The 15532-nt window shown below is 45.5% G+C and overlaps 1 protein-coding gene across 15 annotated transcripts in view; it reads left to right on the forward strand.

The window, feature by feature from the left end:
• The window catches only part of eya1 (EYA transcriptional coactivator and phosphatase 1), a 287775-nt gene that overhangs the window by 107898 nt on the left and 164345 nt on the right, over nt 1–15532 (forward strand). For all 15 annotated transcript variants that reach the window (XM_070891236.1, XM_070891245.1, XM_070891238.1 and 12 more), the window contains one exon: nt 11336–11516. In XM_070891236.1, the coding sequence (XP_070747337.1) occupies nt 11336–11516 (181 nt within the window). The remainder of the gene's footprint in view (nt 1–11335; nt 11517–15532) is intronic.

The raw sequence follows: 15532 nt of genomic DNA on the forward strand, positions 1-15532 counted from the left end.
CGCCTCTCACTTTACTCCAAAAATGCTGCATTGCTAGGTGCAGTTTAACAACAACATAAAGCTTTCCATAATGCTCTTACCCCCTTTGAGAGCAGAATTGTTAAAGGCTGATAATCTTGGCTCCCCAGCCTCCTGGTTCAAGAATAATATACAAAAGACAGACGTAAAAAAGCAGGAGAATATACAAAATTGGGCTTGGAAAGTTTAAAGTTATCGGCCCAGATTTTGCGGTCAGCGGCGAAGGACCGCCGCTTGTCGATCACTACACTGACAGTGCCCACAGAGATTGTGTGGGGTTTTGAACAGAGACTTGGGGGCTAAAATTCACCGTCCCTGAAGGGATGGCTACCGCAGAGTTTGGGACGACCGAAAAAAAAATCGCTCGTCCGCCGCGGGCGAGGACTTTTCCCTCCCCGAACCATATTCAGCCCGGGGTGGGGTTTCAGCGGTGCTCACTTCCGCCGGAAACGGCGGGGTGATGCTAGAGTAAAGGAGAAGATTCGTGTTGTAAGGGAAGCAGCGGGTGGGCCACTGGAAAATGGACACCACCTGGATTTTCAGCTATAAAAAGGTAGAAGTTCTTCAGGCAGTGCCCGCACCAGGTATTCAAGTTGGTGCTCGAACGCCACACCACTGGAGTGTTGTTGGGATCGGGGCCCTTTGGCAGGAAAATATTTTAATTACGTTTTGATTTGAATTTCAAGTGTAATACAATGTAGTGATTGTTTTTGCTTCATTAAACCTGCTGACTGTTTAGTGGAGGCCTGTAGGCCTTATTGTGGGCTGCAGAGACCTGCTTGGCAGGGTTCATCCTCGGGATGGGAGGTGTGTAGGGAGGGGGGGGCGACACCTCATATACCTGGTCAGATGCAGGGTGACACACAGGAGAAAGCGTCGCCATCAGCACCAAGGGAGGCAGCAGCCGTGGCTGCACAACAGAGAGAAGGGCGTGCATATGTGCGCAGATCTGCAGCTAGAGAGGGTGGCCAGGAGGGAGATGGCATCAGGAGGAGGGTGAGGGATGCTTTCCCACCCCTCACCCTCTCCAAATACTGGGAGAGGAGCCTTTCCAACAAGAGCCTCCACAGGAGCCCGAGAATGAGGAGGACCAGGGAGATGGCCAGCAGGCAGCTGGGGGAAGGAGGCCATACCCTCAAAGGGTCTAGAGACCTCAGTTCTTCCTCCAGCTCACTGATGAGCAATGCCTGCGAAGGCTACGGTTTCGGACAGAAGTACTCAGGGTGCTCTGCATTGTCTTAAGAGAAGATCTGCAGCCTCAAACACTCCTCAGGACCGCCCTCACCGTGGAGACCAACATCACCATCACCTTGAATTCTTTCACCACTGGGTCTTTCCAGTCTTCCACTGCAGACATGGGCAACATCTCCCAATTCTCGGCACATCGCTACATCCGGCAGGTCACAGATGCATTGTACAGGAGAAGGGTCCAGTACATCTCCTTCCCGATAACCAGGGATCAACAGGTGGAGCGGCAGGCCGGATTTGCCTGAATGACAGGCTTCCCAAAGGTGCAGGACGCCATTGACTGCATACACGTTGGGCTGAGGGCGCCACATCATCAACCCGAGATCTTTGTCAACCAAAAAGGCTTCTACTCTCTGAACGTGCAGCTTGTGTGTGACCACCAGCATTTCGGGGCCTTGCTGTCAACAGTCATCTGATCCAGCACAGCACCCTCAACAGGAGATCTGTGGCGTCTGAGTAGGAGAAGCAAGAGCAAGGTTGTTCAACCAATCAGATTGAAGAATCCTCACTGAGACACGCAGGGGCTGAAATTGCCCCTTTTTTAAAAAGCCGTTACGGGAAGCACCTACCGCTCAGTCGGGGTGGAGATGCTGACATTTGAGAAATTGGCAATTACTTTTGTGGAGGTGCTCGCTACTGCCCCACCACCCCTGTTCCCATCCCGTCGGACACGGCCGACCTGAGGTGATCCCCTTTCCGCCCCGTGGGAAATTGCCCTGCGGGACCGGATCAGCCGCCGCTCTGTGCCCCCAGTGGGAAGCTGGTTGTGGCTGGGCAGCAAGTTCGCCCTTAAAGGGGAACATAAGAACAAGGAGCAGGAGTAGGCCATTTGGCTCCTCGAGCCTGCTCTGCCATTTAATAAGATCATAGCTGTTCTGATCATGGGCTCAGCTCCACTTCCCTGCCCGCTTCCTATAACCCTTCACTCCCCTATCGTTCAAAAATCTGTCTCTCTCCACCATAAATATATTCAATGACCCAGCCTCCACAGCTCTTTGGGGCAGAGAATTCCACAGATTTACGACTGTCCGAAAAGAAATTCCTCCTCATCTCAGTTCTAAATATGCCATCACTTATTCTTAAACTATGCCCCCTAGTTCTAGATTACCCTACGAGTGGAAACATCCTCTCTGCATCGACCTTGTCGAGCTCCCTCAGCATCTTCTATGGGAAGGCACACTGCTGTGGCCGGCATTTTATTTTAATAGTCATCTGACTCCGAAACCCTCCCTGGTCGTCCAGTGGGCCCAACTAAGCTTTGTGCAGAACTCGCAGCGACCCTCCCCTTTAACTGAAGGGGAGGGAAGTTGTGACACATCAACGCTACGCGGCACGTCCGGAGAAAAAAAAATGTTAAGACCTCAATTTCGCTCAACTCTCCGCTCCATGGATTGGGGCAGAGAAAAATCATTTGTATTGGTAGGTGCACCCTGTTTCGAACAGAGGGCAATTTCAGCCCCGCCAAATCTAAACCAAGAAGTAAAAACCAGGATTAGATTTAAATCATATAAAGAAAACAAATTAAAGACTGGAAAAGAAAGATAGGATTAAGAGAAAGAGTTAAAAGAGAGAGGCAGAAAAAAATAATAATTATAACTTCATGCCATTAATAATTCACTTACACCTGAATGCACCAGCTGTAACTTTTTCTGCCGTGTTTAGCAGGTAACTAGTGGGTAAGTACCACAACTTCACATAAGAACATAGGAACATATGAAATAGTAGTAGGCCATATGGCCCCTCGAGCCTGCTCTGTCATTTAATAAGATCAAGGCTGATGATCGATCTCAACTCCACTTTACCGCCCGATCTCCATATTCTTTGATTACCCTAGACTCAAATAATCTATCTATCTCAGCCTTGAATATATTCAAAGCCTCAGCATCCAAGGCTTTCTGGGGCAGAGCATTCTGAAGATTCACAATCCTCTGAGTGAAGAAATTTCTCCTCAGCTCTGTCTTGAATGGCCTACCCTTTATCCTGAGGCTGTGTCCCTAGTTCTTGACATTCCAACCAGGGGAAACAACCTCTCAGCATCTACTCTGTCAATCCCCTTCAGAATCTTGTATGTTGCAATGAGTAATGTAAACAGAGTGTGACATATTGGCTCACCATAAACTGATGGGTCCAAAATTTAAGAGGAATTTGCATAATATGCAGTTCTTACTTTGATTTCAATGCCGAGTCTATCAGCGAGGTGACTCGAACCACAGCTTGCAATTTTCCATGTTTAACTGCGCCTGTGCGCACTCCAGAGGTTGCTGTCCAATTTACTCCATAATAATGGTGAGCGCTGATAGCCTCACCGTTATTTCCAACGTAAATTACGGGCCAATGTTGTCGTGACTAAAAATGAGTAATTCTTGTTCTAATGTATTGCTAATTTTGTTGTAAGATGACCCACACACCAGGCCATTCCCTTGTGGCTTTGTGACCTCCGAGGTCTCGATCATCAAGAGGCTTTCTCTGATTATTTCCTTATATCCTTTCTCTCACATATCTCCCGTCTTCCCCTAACAATTCTGCCATCACCTTCCACACCTGGAAAAAGCCACTCTCCGTGGGGAGTGCAGCGAGAGCTAAGTCCATGACACCGTGGGTGGCTCAGCTGCACACGGGGGGAGAAAGAAGAGTGGAAGAGTAATAGTTGGAGGATATTCGATAATTAGCGCAACAAACAGGCGTTTCTGCAGCCACAGACCTGACTCCAGGATGGTGCCAGGGTCAAGGATGTCACGGAATGGCTGCAGGATATGCTGAGGGGTGAGGGTGAACAGCCAGAGATCGTGGTGCATATCGGCACCAATTACACAAGTAGAAAGAGGGATGAGGTCCTGCAGGTATATTTTAGGGAGCTATGAAAGAGATTGAAAAGCAGGACCTCAAAGGTAGTAATCACCGGATTACTCCCGGTGTCATGTGCTAGTGAGTACAGAAGTAGGAGGATAAAGCATATGAATGCGTGGCTGGCGAGATGGTGCAGGAGGGAGGAGCTTGGATTCCTGAGGCATTGGGACCATTTCTGGGGGAGCTGGGACCTGTACAAGCTGGGACCTGTACAAGCTAGACAGGTTGCACCTCAACAGGGCCAGGACCAATATCCTCGCGGGGGTGGGCTGGGGGGTGGGGGTTGGTGGGCGGTGGAGTCTGTTAGTGCTGTTAGGGAGGATTTAAACTAGCTTTGCGGGGGGGTGGGAGCCTGATAGTACATTCAGAAGGGAGAGAAGAAAAGCAGGAAATGGAAGGCAGAAAATTAGTTAGCGAGTTTGGAAGGCAAAGGAAACAAAGGCTGGAAAATAGACAATAAGGAAGTTTGGCAGTGCTAAATGGTATACACTTCAGTGCAAGGAGTCTAGGGAATAAGGCAGAGGAGCTGAGGGCACAGATATGCACGTGGGAGTATGATATTATAGATATTACTGAGACATGGCTGAAAGAAGGGCAGGAATGACAGCTCAATACTCCTGGTGATGGGGTTTTCAGATGAGATAAAGAGGGGGATAAAAAAGGAGGGGGTCACAATATTGATTAAAGAAACAATTACAGCTGTGAGGAGGGATGATATGTTAGAAGGATCATCAAATGAGGCCATATGGGTTGAACTGAAGAACAAAAAAGGGGCAATCACACTGCTGGGAGTGTACTATAGACCCCCAAATAGTCAGAGCGAGATAGAAGAGCAAATTTATGACAAGTGCAAAAACAATAGAGCAGCAACAGTAGGGGATTTCAACTACCCTAATATTAACTGGATAGAATTAGTGTGGAAGTAATAGAGGGTGCAGAATTATTAAAATGCATTCAGGAGAGCTTTTTTAGCCAGTATGTTGCAAACCCAATAAGAGAGGGGGTGGTTCTGGACTTAGTTTTAGGGAATGAAGTTGGGCAGGTGGAACGGGTATCAATGGGAGAGCATTTTGGTGATAATAATCAAAGTTCAGTTATATTTAAGGTAGTTAAGGAAAAGGACAAAGATAGACCAGGAAGAAAAGTTCTCAATTGGAGAAAAGCTTATTTTGCTAAGCTGAGATGTGATTTGGCCATAGTGAACTGGAAACAGCGACTTGAAGATAAACCAGTCTCAGAGCAGTGGGAGGCATTCAAGGAGGAGATAGTGAGGGTTCAGAGAAAATATGTTCCATTAAAGAAAAATGGTGGGACTAACAAATCTAGAACCCCTGGATGTCAAGAGGCATAAAGAGTAGGATAAAGAAAAAAAGATAAAATTATGACAGAGACCGAGGGCTCAATACTGCAGTAATCCGAGAGGAGTATAGAAAGTGCAGGGATGAAATTAAAAAGGAAATTAGGAAAGCAAAGAGAGGGCATGAAAAAAATATTGGCAAGTAACATCAAGGAAAACCCAAAGATGTTTGATAACTACATTAAGAGCAAGAGAATAACTAAAGAAAGAATAGGGCCCATTAGAGACCATAAAGGTAATGTGTGTGTGTAGGTGGAAGACATGGGTATGGTTCTTAATGAATACTTTGTGTCTGTTTTAATAAAAGTGAGGGACGATGCAGACATTGCAATCAGGGAGGAGAAGTGTGACATATTAGATGAAATAAATCTAGTGAGAAAGGAAGTATTAAGGGGTTTAGCATCTTTGAAAGTGGATAAACCCCAGGCTCAGATGAAATGTAAAGCAGGCTGTTAAGAGCAGTAAGAGAGGAAATAGCAGAGGCTCTGACCAACATTTTCCAGTCCTCTCTGGCTACAGGTGTGGTGACAGAGGACTGGAGGACTGCTAACATTGTGCCATTGTTTAAAAATGGAAAAAGGGATAAACCGAGTAATTACAGGACAGTCAGTCTAACCTCGGTGGTGGGAAAATTATTGGAAAAAATTCCGAGGGACAGGATAAATTTTCATTTAGAAAGACACAGTTTAATCAAGGACAGTCAGCATAGATTTGTTATGGGAAGGTCGTGTCTGACTAACTTGATTACATTTTTTGAGGAGGTAACAAGGAGGGTAGATGAGGGTAGTGCATTTGATGTAGTCTATATAGATTCTAGCAAGGCTTTTGATAAGGTCCCACATGGCAGACTGGTCAAGAAAGTAAAAGCCCATGGGATCCAAGGCAAAGTGGCAAGTTGGATCCAAAATTGGCTCAAAGACATGAAGCAAAAGGTAATGGTCGATGGGTATTTTTGTGACTGGAAAGCGGTTTCCAGTGGGGTTCCGCAGGGCTCAGTACTGGGTTCCTTGCTTTTTGTGGTATATATCAATGATTTGGACTTGAATGTAGGGGGTATGATTAAGAAGTTTGCTGATGATACTAAAATTGGCTGTGTGGTTGATAATGAAAAAGAAAGCTGCGGACTGCGGGAAGATATCAATGGACTAGTCAGGCGGGCAGAACAGTGGCAAATGGAATTCAATCCGGAGAAGTGTGAGGTATTGCATTTGGGGAGGGTTAACAAGGCAAGATAATACTCAATAAATGGTAGGACACTGAGAAGTGTAGAGGTACAGAGGGACCTGGGAGTGCATGTCCATAGATCCCTGAAGGTAGCAGGACATTTAGTTCAGGTGGTTAAGAAGGCATACAGGATACTTACCATTATTAACCGAGGCATAGAATAGAAACATAGAAACATAGAAAATAGGTGCAGGAGTAGGCACTGAAAGGAGTAGAATACAAGAGCAGGGGTTATGCTTGAACTGTATAAAACACTGGTTCGGCCACAGCTGGAGTACTGTGTGCGGTTCTGGTCACTGCATTATAGGAAGGATGTGATTGCACTGGAGAGGGTACAGAGGAGATTTATGAGGATGTTGCCAGGACTGGAGAATTTTAGCTATCAGGAAAGATTGGATAGGTTGGGGTTGTTTTCTTTGGAACAGAGGAGGCTAAGGGGAGACTTAATTGAGGTGTATAATAATATGAGGGGTCTAGATAGAGTGGATAGGAAGGATCTATTTCCCTTAGCAGAGGGGTCATCAAACAGGGGGCATAGATTTAAAGTCATTGATAGGAGGTTTAGAGGGATTTGAGGGGAAATTTCTTCACCCTGAGAGTGGTGGGATCTGGAACTCACTGCCTGAAAGAGTGGTAGAGGCAGAAACCCTCACTGCATTTAAAAAGTACTTAGATATGCACCTGAAGTGCTGTAACCTACAAGGTTACGGACCAAGAGCTGGAAAGTGAGATTAGGCTGGAAGCTCTTTGTTGGCCGACACGGACACGATGGGCCGAATGGCTCCTTCCATGCTGTAAATGTTTATGATTCTATGAAAAGCAGCAGTAAAGGGGTATAATTCTACTATGTTCAGCACATCAATGAGGGACAAAGATACTGATAATAGTTTTTCATTGGTAAATTTTAGTGAATGGAACATTGAGGCAATATCATGCTTTGTGTCCCATGGCTACTTCCTCATGAGGTTGAATTCCAGGATATAGTCGATGTATTCATGGAGGCATATGAAAGCATGGGCCTTACGCTTAATATCTGTAAGATGAAGGTCCTCCACCAGCCTGTCCTCGCCGCACAGCGCTGTCCCCCAATCATCAAGATTCACGGCGCGGCCCTTGACAACGTGGACTACTTCCCATACCCCAGGAGCCTTTTATCAACAAAGGCAGACATTGATGCAGAGATTCAACATCGCCTCCAGTGTGCCGATGCAGCCTTTGGCCGCCTGAGGAAAAGAGTGTTCGAAGACCAGGCCCTCAAATCTACCACCAAGCTCATGGTTTACAGGGCTGTAGTAATACCTGCCCTCCTATATGGATCAGAGGCATGGACGATGTACAGAAGACACCTCAAGTCGCTGGAGATGTAACACCAACGATGTCTCCGCAAGATCCCGCAAATCCCCTGGGAGGGCAGGCGCACCAATATCAGTGTCCTCGCCCAGGCTAACATCCCCAGTATTGAAGCACTGACCACACTCAATCAGCTCGCTGGGCAGGCCACATAATTTGCATGCCGGACCCGAGGCTCCCTAAGCAATTGCTCTATGCGGAGCTCCTTCACAGCAAACGAGCCAAAGGTGGGCAGCGGAAACATTACAAGGACACTTTCAAAGCCTCCCTGGTAAAGTGCGACATCACCACTGACACCTGGGAGACCCTGGCTGAAGACTGCCCTAGGTGGAGAAAGTGCATCCGGGAAGGCGTTGAGCTCTTCGAATCTCAACACTGCGAGAGTGAAGAGGTCAGGCGCAAGCAGCGGAAGGAGCGTGCGGCAAATCAGTCCCAACCCCCCCCTTCTCCCGACGAATGTCTGTCCCACCTGTGGCAGGGTCTGTGGCTCTTGCATTGGTCTGTTCAGCCACCAAAGGACTCACTTTAGGAGTGGAAGCAAGTCTTCCTCGATTACAAGGGGCTGTCTATGATGATGATGGATGGACTTCCCCATGCCTTATTAACATTTCCAGTCTTGCAGACATTTTCTAGATGCTAAACTTTTGATTTATAGATAAATTGATAAGTGGATGGAAACAGGATAAATTTGATTCTTGTGGCATTTACAAAAGAATATGCTTTGTCGGTCGACAATAGGCCGAATGGCTTCCTTCTGTGCTGTAGATTTCTATGATTCTATGATTCAACACTCATGTCCACTCATATAGTTACCTCCCCAACTTCGCCCCTGATCTGGGATGTCATTTTTGTTCTCCTTAATCAGGGCCACGCCTCCTATTTTCTTGTCCTGATTAGAAATTAATGGCTTTCCATCTCTACTGCTTCGCCAGTACGGTAACCACTTCCAATGCCTCAGCACCATTGGCCATATGTTGAAGCATATTTCTCAAGTGAGCAGTCTCACTATCTATCACCAGATATAGCCTAACTTACCTCAAGTTCTGCCATTCCTCTCTTGCCACCATCAAATTCTCCTACTACTCTTAAAATCATCTGGAAGAACAGGAATAACTCCAAACTCCTCAACTCCACAACAAACTGTCTCCTCTGATCCACTTACCTTTGCACTTTCCATCCTTACCTCAGACACAAAGGTGAGGAGCTCATCAGCTTCTTCTTGACCAAAATTGAGGCATTTGCTGTGCTGACTTTGCCTTCTCTGACCTTTGCCCTTTCTGTTCTAGCCTGTCCCCTGTCTATTCTCCCTTTGTGATTCCACACACTGTTTTTCCTTGGTGTCTCCTCCACCTCCCGACCCACTACAATCACTAAATGTATCTCATCCATGAATCGCACCACTTGTTCTTTAACTCCCTTCTATCCCAGTTGCTGTTCACCCAACTGTCCCTCTGAATTTCATGATTACTGACAATATAAACCTGTCCCTAACTTCTGTCTCAGTCTCTACATCTTCCAAATCTGCTGTAATCACCTGATACCACTTTCAAAAAGAACTGGCAGACACAGTGGAGCAAAATGCCTCTTGTGCTGTACCATCTGCCTTCAAGGCAGTTCCCTCTCCTGGTTCCATTCTTACCTGACTTTCCATGCATGTTACATTCATTTCAATGGTTTCTCCGCCTTTGCCAGATGATCAACTTTGTGTGCCCCAGGAAACCATCCTTGGCCCCCTTCTCTTCATCAGTAGCATCTTGCCCCTCATCAATATGTTAACCGTAACTCAGTGGTAGCAGTCTCACCTCTGTGGCAGTTTTTTTGGTTCAAATCCCATTTCAGAGACTTGAGTACAAAATCTAGGCTGACACTTCAGTGCAGTACTGAGGGAGTGCTGCACTGTCAGAGATGTTGTCTTTCGAATGAGATGTTAAACCAACTTCTGCCCTCTCAGGTGAATGTAAAAGATCCCATGGCACTATTTCAAAGAAGAGCACAGGAGTCTTGGCCAATATTTAACCCTCAACTAACACCACTAAAACCAATTATGTGGTCATTATCACATTGTTGATTATGGGATCTTGCTGTGTGAAAATTGATTGCCGTGTTCCCTACATTAAAACAGTGACTGCACTTCAAAAATACTTCATTGGCTGTAACATACTTTGGAACGTCCTAAGATTGGGAAAGGTGCTATATAAAGCAAAGTTATTTTTTTCTTTCTTCTAATGTTAGTCAGAAGCATCGGGTTAGCTTTCACTTGTATTCTGACTCATTTCATCACCTTCTCCATTGACCTTAAAGCTGTTGCCAATGTTTTAAACTGCCTATTCAATTTTAATATATGGATAAGCCAAAATTTAAGGCAGCAAAAACGTCAGCAAAACTAAAATCACCCTCCCGCAAATACCTATGCTGCTCCAGTTTCACCTCCAATTCTTTCTCCTCAGGCTTAAAGGTGGGGAACATTTGAGTACTGCTCAACCCTGAAGTAACCTTCTGTCTCCACATCCAATTTGTCACTAAGACGTTTTTCTGTCACCTTCATGACATTGCCTTCCTCCTCAATCCACCTTTTATCACTCCATGGCTGGACTTCTTCAACAATATCATTGCCAGCTCCTCTACTATCCATCAACTGCTAATCATCAAGAATGCCACAGCCCATGTCCGCACCCACACCAAGGTCCACAACCCCAACCCCTGTCCTCGCTAAAGTCCACTGCTTTCCCACAGTACCTGAGAATCCAGTTTAAGATACTTTGAATGTCCCAATGATCTACTTCCATTAATTTTTGTTTACAATTTTTATCCCTAGGTGTCCCCTCTGATCCTTCAGCATTGGTCTACTTTTTACTGCACCCCCCCGCACCCCCCCCCCCCGGCCTCTTCCTCTGCTCAACCATTAGTTAATTAGTCATTCAGTCATTTTGTTCTTTCCTCTAGAACTCTCCCCATTCCGCCACCCTTCCCCCCTCCCCACCCCACCCTCAGCATCTTGCCTTTTGATCTATGTCCTTTAAAAAACTCCTTTAAAATCTTTCTCTTGGTCGTGCTTTGCCATTTCCTGACTGCTCTTTTCTGCCCCCATTCAGTATTCACTCATTATCCATTGCATTGTCGAGCACGCAACATCCCTCTGCATGGAATGAACACGATAGAAATATGTCATTATTATTGATGCAATCATTATAGGTGCAAAGAAAATCATATACAAAACTAAATTAGTTATTTCAAATCAAAAGTAACAATATTTAAAACAGAATCTAAATATGTTTATCTTGCCTTTTCTAGGAATATTCTTATGCAGGCTTTGGCCAGGGACAATATGCACAGTATTATAACAATTCTCCATACCCTTCCCCTTATATGACAAGCAACAACAGCAGTCCAACAACTCCTTCGACCACCACAACATACCAGCTCCAAGATTCACCAACTATCACTAGTCAAGATGTTACGGATTCTGCTACAGGTAATAAAAACACTTCTGTTTGTACTTAATATTGCATTTTATTGTAAGACACAGTAACAAATAGTGCAGTAAAAGAACCATAAGAGTGAAACGCAAAGGCCTTTAAGTTTCTGGAGGCAGGGAGGATTCAGCTGTGGAATTTCTTGCATGTGAGTCAGGAATTTGGGGCAGAATCTATATCTGCTGGGTTCTACCCTGTTTAAAATGAATTGCAAATTACAGTGGTAGTGAGGGTGGCAGGATGAAGTGCCGACCTTATAAACTGTTTGGTAGGAAAATATGTTTTGGCTGTAACTTTGCTTTAGCTGCATATTTTTGGGGAAAAAAATCTTCTGTTTTTGTGAAGCTTTTATCCCAAGTTCTCCAGGCAGAAAGGCCTCTCCAATCCAAGTCCTCCTAGAGAGGCTTTTCTGTCTGCAGAACTTGGGATAAAAGTTGTGAAAGTTGCAAAATGGACTTCCAGTATATATTGAAACCTGTTGGCACACCAAATAAGACAGCACCTAAGAAAAATCAGATCATCCTGTTGTTACCCTATGAACAGGGTATATAGATCTAGCGGGGGCGAAATTGGTTGTCCGCCCATTTCTCGTTGGTATGTCGTTTCATAGTGTCGGGTACTGCTGGGGCGGAGTGAGCGCGATTTTCGTCACTTTTTTCTCAGCAGTATGCCGAGCAGAGTGTAGCGGGCAGAACGGAGTGCAGCTGGTGGTGTGCAGACGTTGAGTCATTTTCACTCGGGAATCTTCGGGTCCCGCGTTGTGTGCACCCGCATGCTGCTGCGAAGCCCTGCCCCCCGAGAGGCACAGGCGAGAATCCACAGAGACTATCGGCCTGAGAGTGATGTGCGGTATGTGGGGATTGGGGGAAAAGGGAAATCGCTGCTGTGGGAGGGGGGCGGGGGAGATACCTGTGAAGGGGGATCGCTGCTTGTGGGGGGGGGGGGGCGGGGGCAAAGAGACTGGGGGGTGGGAGAGACTGGGGGATGAGAGATAAAAAGAACACTTTTACAGGTAAAGATGCATACCGCCGACTGAAGACCGACTTAAAACCATCTTTTCCAGGGCAGTCTGCAGGGTCGGCGGTATGTCGGTGGTAAGTGATCAATTTGGCAATTTTGGGTGGTATGTCGGTGGTGCGCATGAGCATGCATACCACCCAGCGAAATGTCACTGATGACTTTTCCGCTGGGCAGTATGTGGGTGGTATTTTGGTATTTTTCAATCAATTTGCCGATTTTGGGCAGTATGTTGCCGGTCCACAGGCGGTATGTCCACCAATTTCGGGCCCTGGGTGTTTCTTCCTACATCTTTGGAATTATGTCTTATGAGGCTGTGACTCAATCCAGAGCCCGAGAGGAACTCTGTTTACTGTTGCAGCTGGATGTGCAATTCAGATCTGGATTTAGGGCTGCGCTGACAGTTGTAGAGAAGGTTACAACAGCATTCAATTTTTTTTGCAACTGGCTTATTTCAAGGTATGACTCATGACTTCTGCCACGTAAGTCAATCTACTGCTAGTACTACTATAAGGCAAGTCACTAATGCACTCTTTACTAGGAGTGCCCAATTTATCAAGTTTGATCCTGCTCAGAGACACATGAATGAGCATTCTACCAATTTCTATTGAGTTGCAGGATTACCCAAGCTTCTTGGTGCAATTTGGCTATATATGCCATGTCTGACAATCCTTATCATTTCATCTACAGAAAGAGATTTCACTCCCTGAATGCTCAACTAATATGCGATGAAAGGCACTAATTTCTTCACGTGACGAAAAATATGCTGGTATTTGCCATCTGGCAGTTGAGTATCCCTGCTCTGTTTCAAAATGAAGGGAGTGTCAGGATGGCTCATTGGAGATAAAGGTTACTCTCCTCCCATGACAAATCCCTGTGTGCAGGGCCACCGATTCGGCAGAAGAGATACAATGATTCTCCCATAAGAACGAGAATCTGAATAAAGCAATCAATAGACATGCTATAAAGAAGATTCAGATGCCTGGATAGGTTGGGGGAGGAGTGGGGGCGGTGCCTTCCATATGTGATAGCCTATTGTGTCCTCCGCAACTTCACTATCCAGAAATTCTTAAAGCTTGACATATCAGAGGAGAAGTAGAGAGAGGCAGATGGTGACACCATGATGGCTGGACACAGGAAGAGGAAACCACAGCAGTTGAAACTTATTCAGGACGCCTTCACTGAAGCATAAACCACTGTTCATCAAAGTACATTTCCTTCGTAGGGGAAGCTCTGTCTTGACATACTAGCCTTTACTTAATGTCCTTTCATTCCTTTTTCTATGTAACAGCAACTGGAAAACTCAAATGTCACACATCACAGTCACAAAATATTAACCATTTCACTAAATTTAAAAATAACTAGCATGATATTTACAAAAACGTTTCTCTTTGCACATCCCTAGTAACACTTCTACTTTTCTTAAGGCATTTTGGTTTAAGTTCCATATGAGGGTGGGTCAGGGGTCTGAGATGTCAATGCCTGCTTAGAGCTACAATGAGTCTCTTGGGATGGAGTTAGTCCTTCTCCTGGGGCTGCTGAGTCCTGAGATCGATCTACAGCTGGCTGTGTATTTGGTATTGACTCATCTACAGCCTGTTTCTGCTCTTTTCTTTCTACTTTTGAAGGCATCTGAGGATATTGTCCAGTCAGCTCTTTTGTGCTGCTGTCCTGAGGAACTCTGAGGAAGTGCGTTCTCTAGCTATCCCACTTGTACAAGGAAAAGGATACTGGTGGACCATGATCTGTGGAAGAACAGACTGATGAAAGCATTAATATTCCTTAGGGCAAATGTGTCAGATATCCTCCAAGCCCTCCAAGGTGCTGCTTTGGATATATTAGGGAGATCAATGGATAGTGACTTCTGTGATCTCCCAAGGTCTGAAGGCCTGTGGTCAATGCTGTCACATTGAATATGCTGACACGGAGATATTGCAATCAAGAATGCTGATGTTTCTGAAGCTGATGAAAATCCCTCTCAGATTGTACTCCAGAAAATGGCATTGAACTGCATCATTACTGATATACATCTGCTGAGAAACTGCACAGTGCCTCCAACACGTGGCTGATGCTCTATGAACATCCTTCGTTTCACAACATGACCCTGAGATCTTTGTTTACATGCTTTGCAGCCAGGGGCTGACATTTCCTTAGCCTTCACTCAGGAACACCAGGCTCCACATTCATACATTCAGCCCCGAAACTCCACACATAAATCAGCCCCATAATGTCCTTTACATCTGACGCCTACATTTTCTGAGTATGCTCTGGCAGCAGGGAAGCTCATCCATTGCCTATATAGATTTGAAAATCCCCTACACACTCTCACAAATATGTGATATGCACTGGTGCCAGATAAGGCGAGTTTCCTTCCCGCCAGTGAATACTTAGGCCAAAATGATATCATATTTGTCAAAACAAAGAATAGTAATATTGGCTCCAAAAGTCTGTCTATGGCATGTCTATGCAAGGTGTGCAGCCAGGGAGGCCTAAGTGCTATAGATTCCCAGCAGGCCCTTGGTGAAACCCTGCAGCCAACTAACTCAGTTTCTCCTTTCAAAAAGGGATGATTTAGAAGAAGTGTCACACATTGTGATGAGTATTTATTTGTTGGTGATTACAATACAACAGGAGCCCACCATAACATGGCAATAGATGGTATTTGATTAACGGGGTGTGAAAGTGTAAGATGATTTGGGAACAATTATTTAACAGAAGTGGTTTGTCCCTTGAAGAAATCATGTAACTGTGATACTCCTTATTGTCTGGTATATCTGACTAAAGTGCTGTGAACACGACGAGTCTCTCAATGGCATTTTTAACCTCTTAGTCTAGGAAAATCATCATCATCATAGGCGGTCCCTTGAAACAAGGAAGACTTGCTTCCACACCAAAAAAGGATAAGTTCACAGGTATTCCAATGAAGGACCGAAAATTCCAGGTCCTGAACTACATCCTGAAGGGTAGAAGATGCCTGTGCGTGGATTTTTTTCAACGT

Source organism: Pristiophorus japonicus, chromosome 1, assembly GCF_044704955.1.
Source record: "Pristiophorus japonicus isolate sPriJap1 chromosome 1, sPriJap1.hap1, whole genome shotgun sequence".
Taxonomy (NCBI): domain Eukaryota; kingdom Metazoa; phylum Chordata; class Chondrichthyes; family Pristiophoridae; genus Pristiophorus; species Pristiophorus japonicus.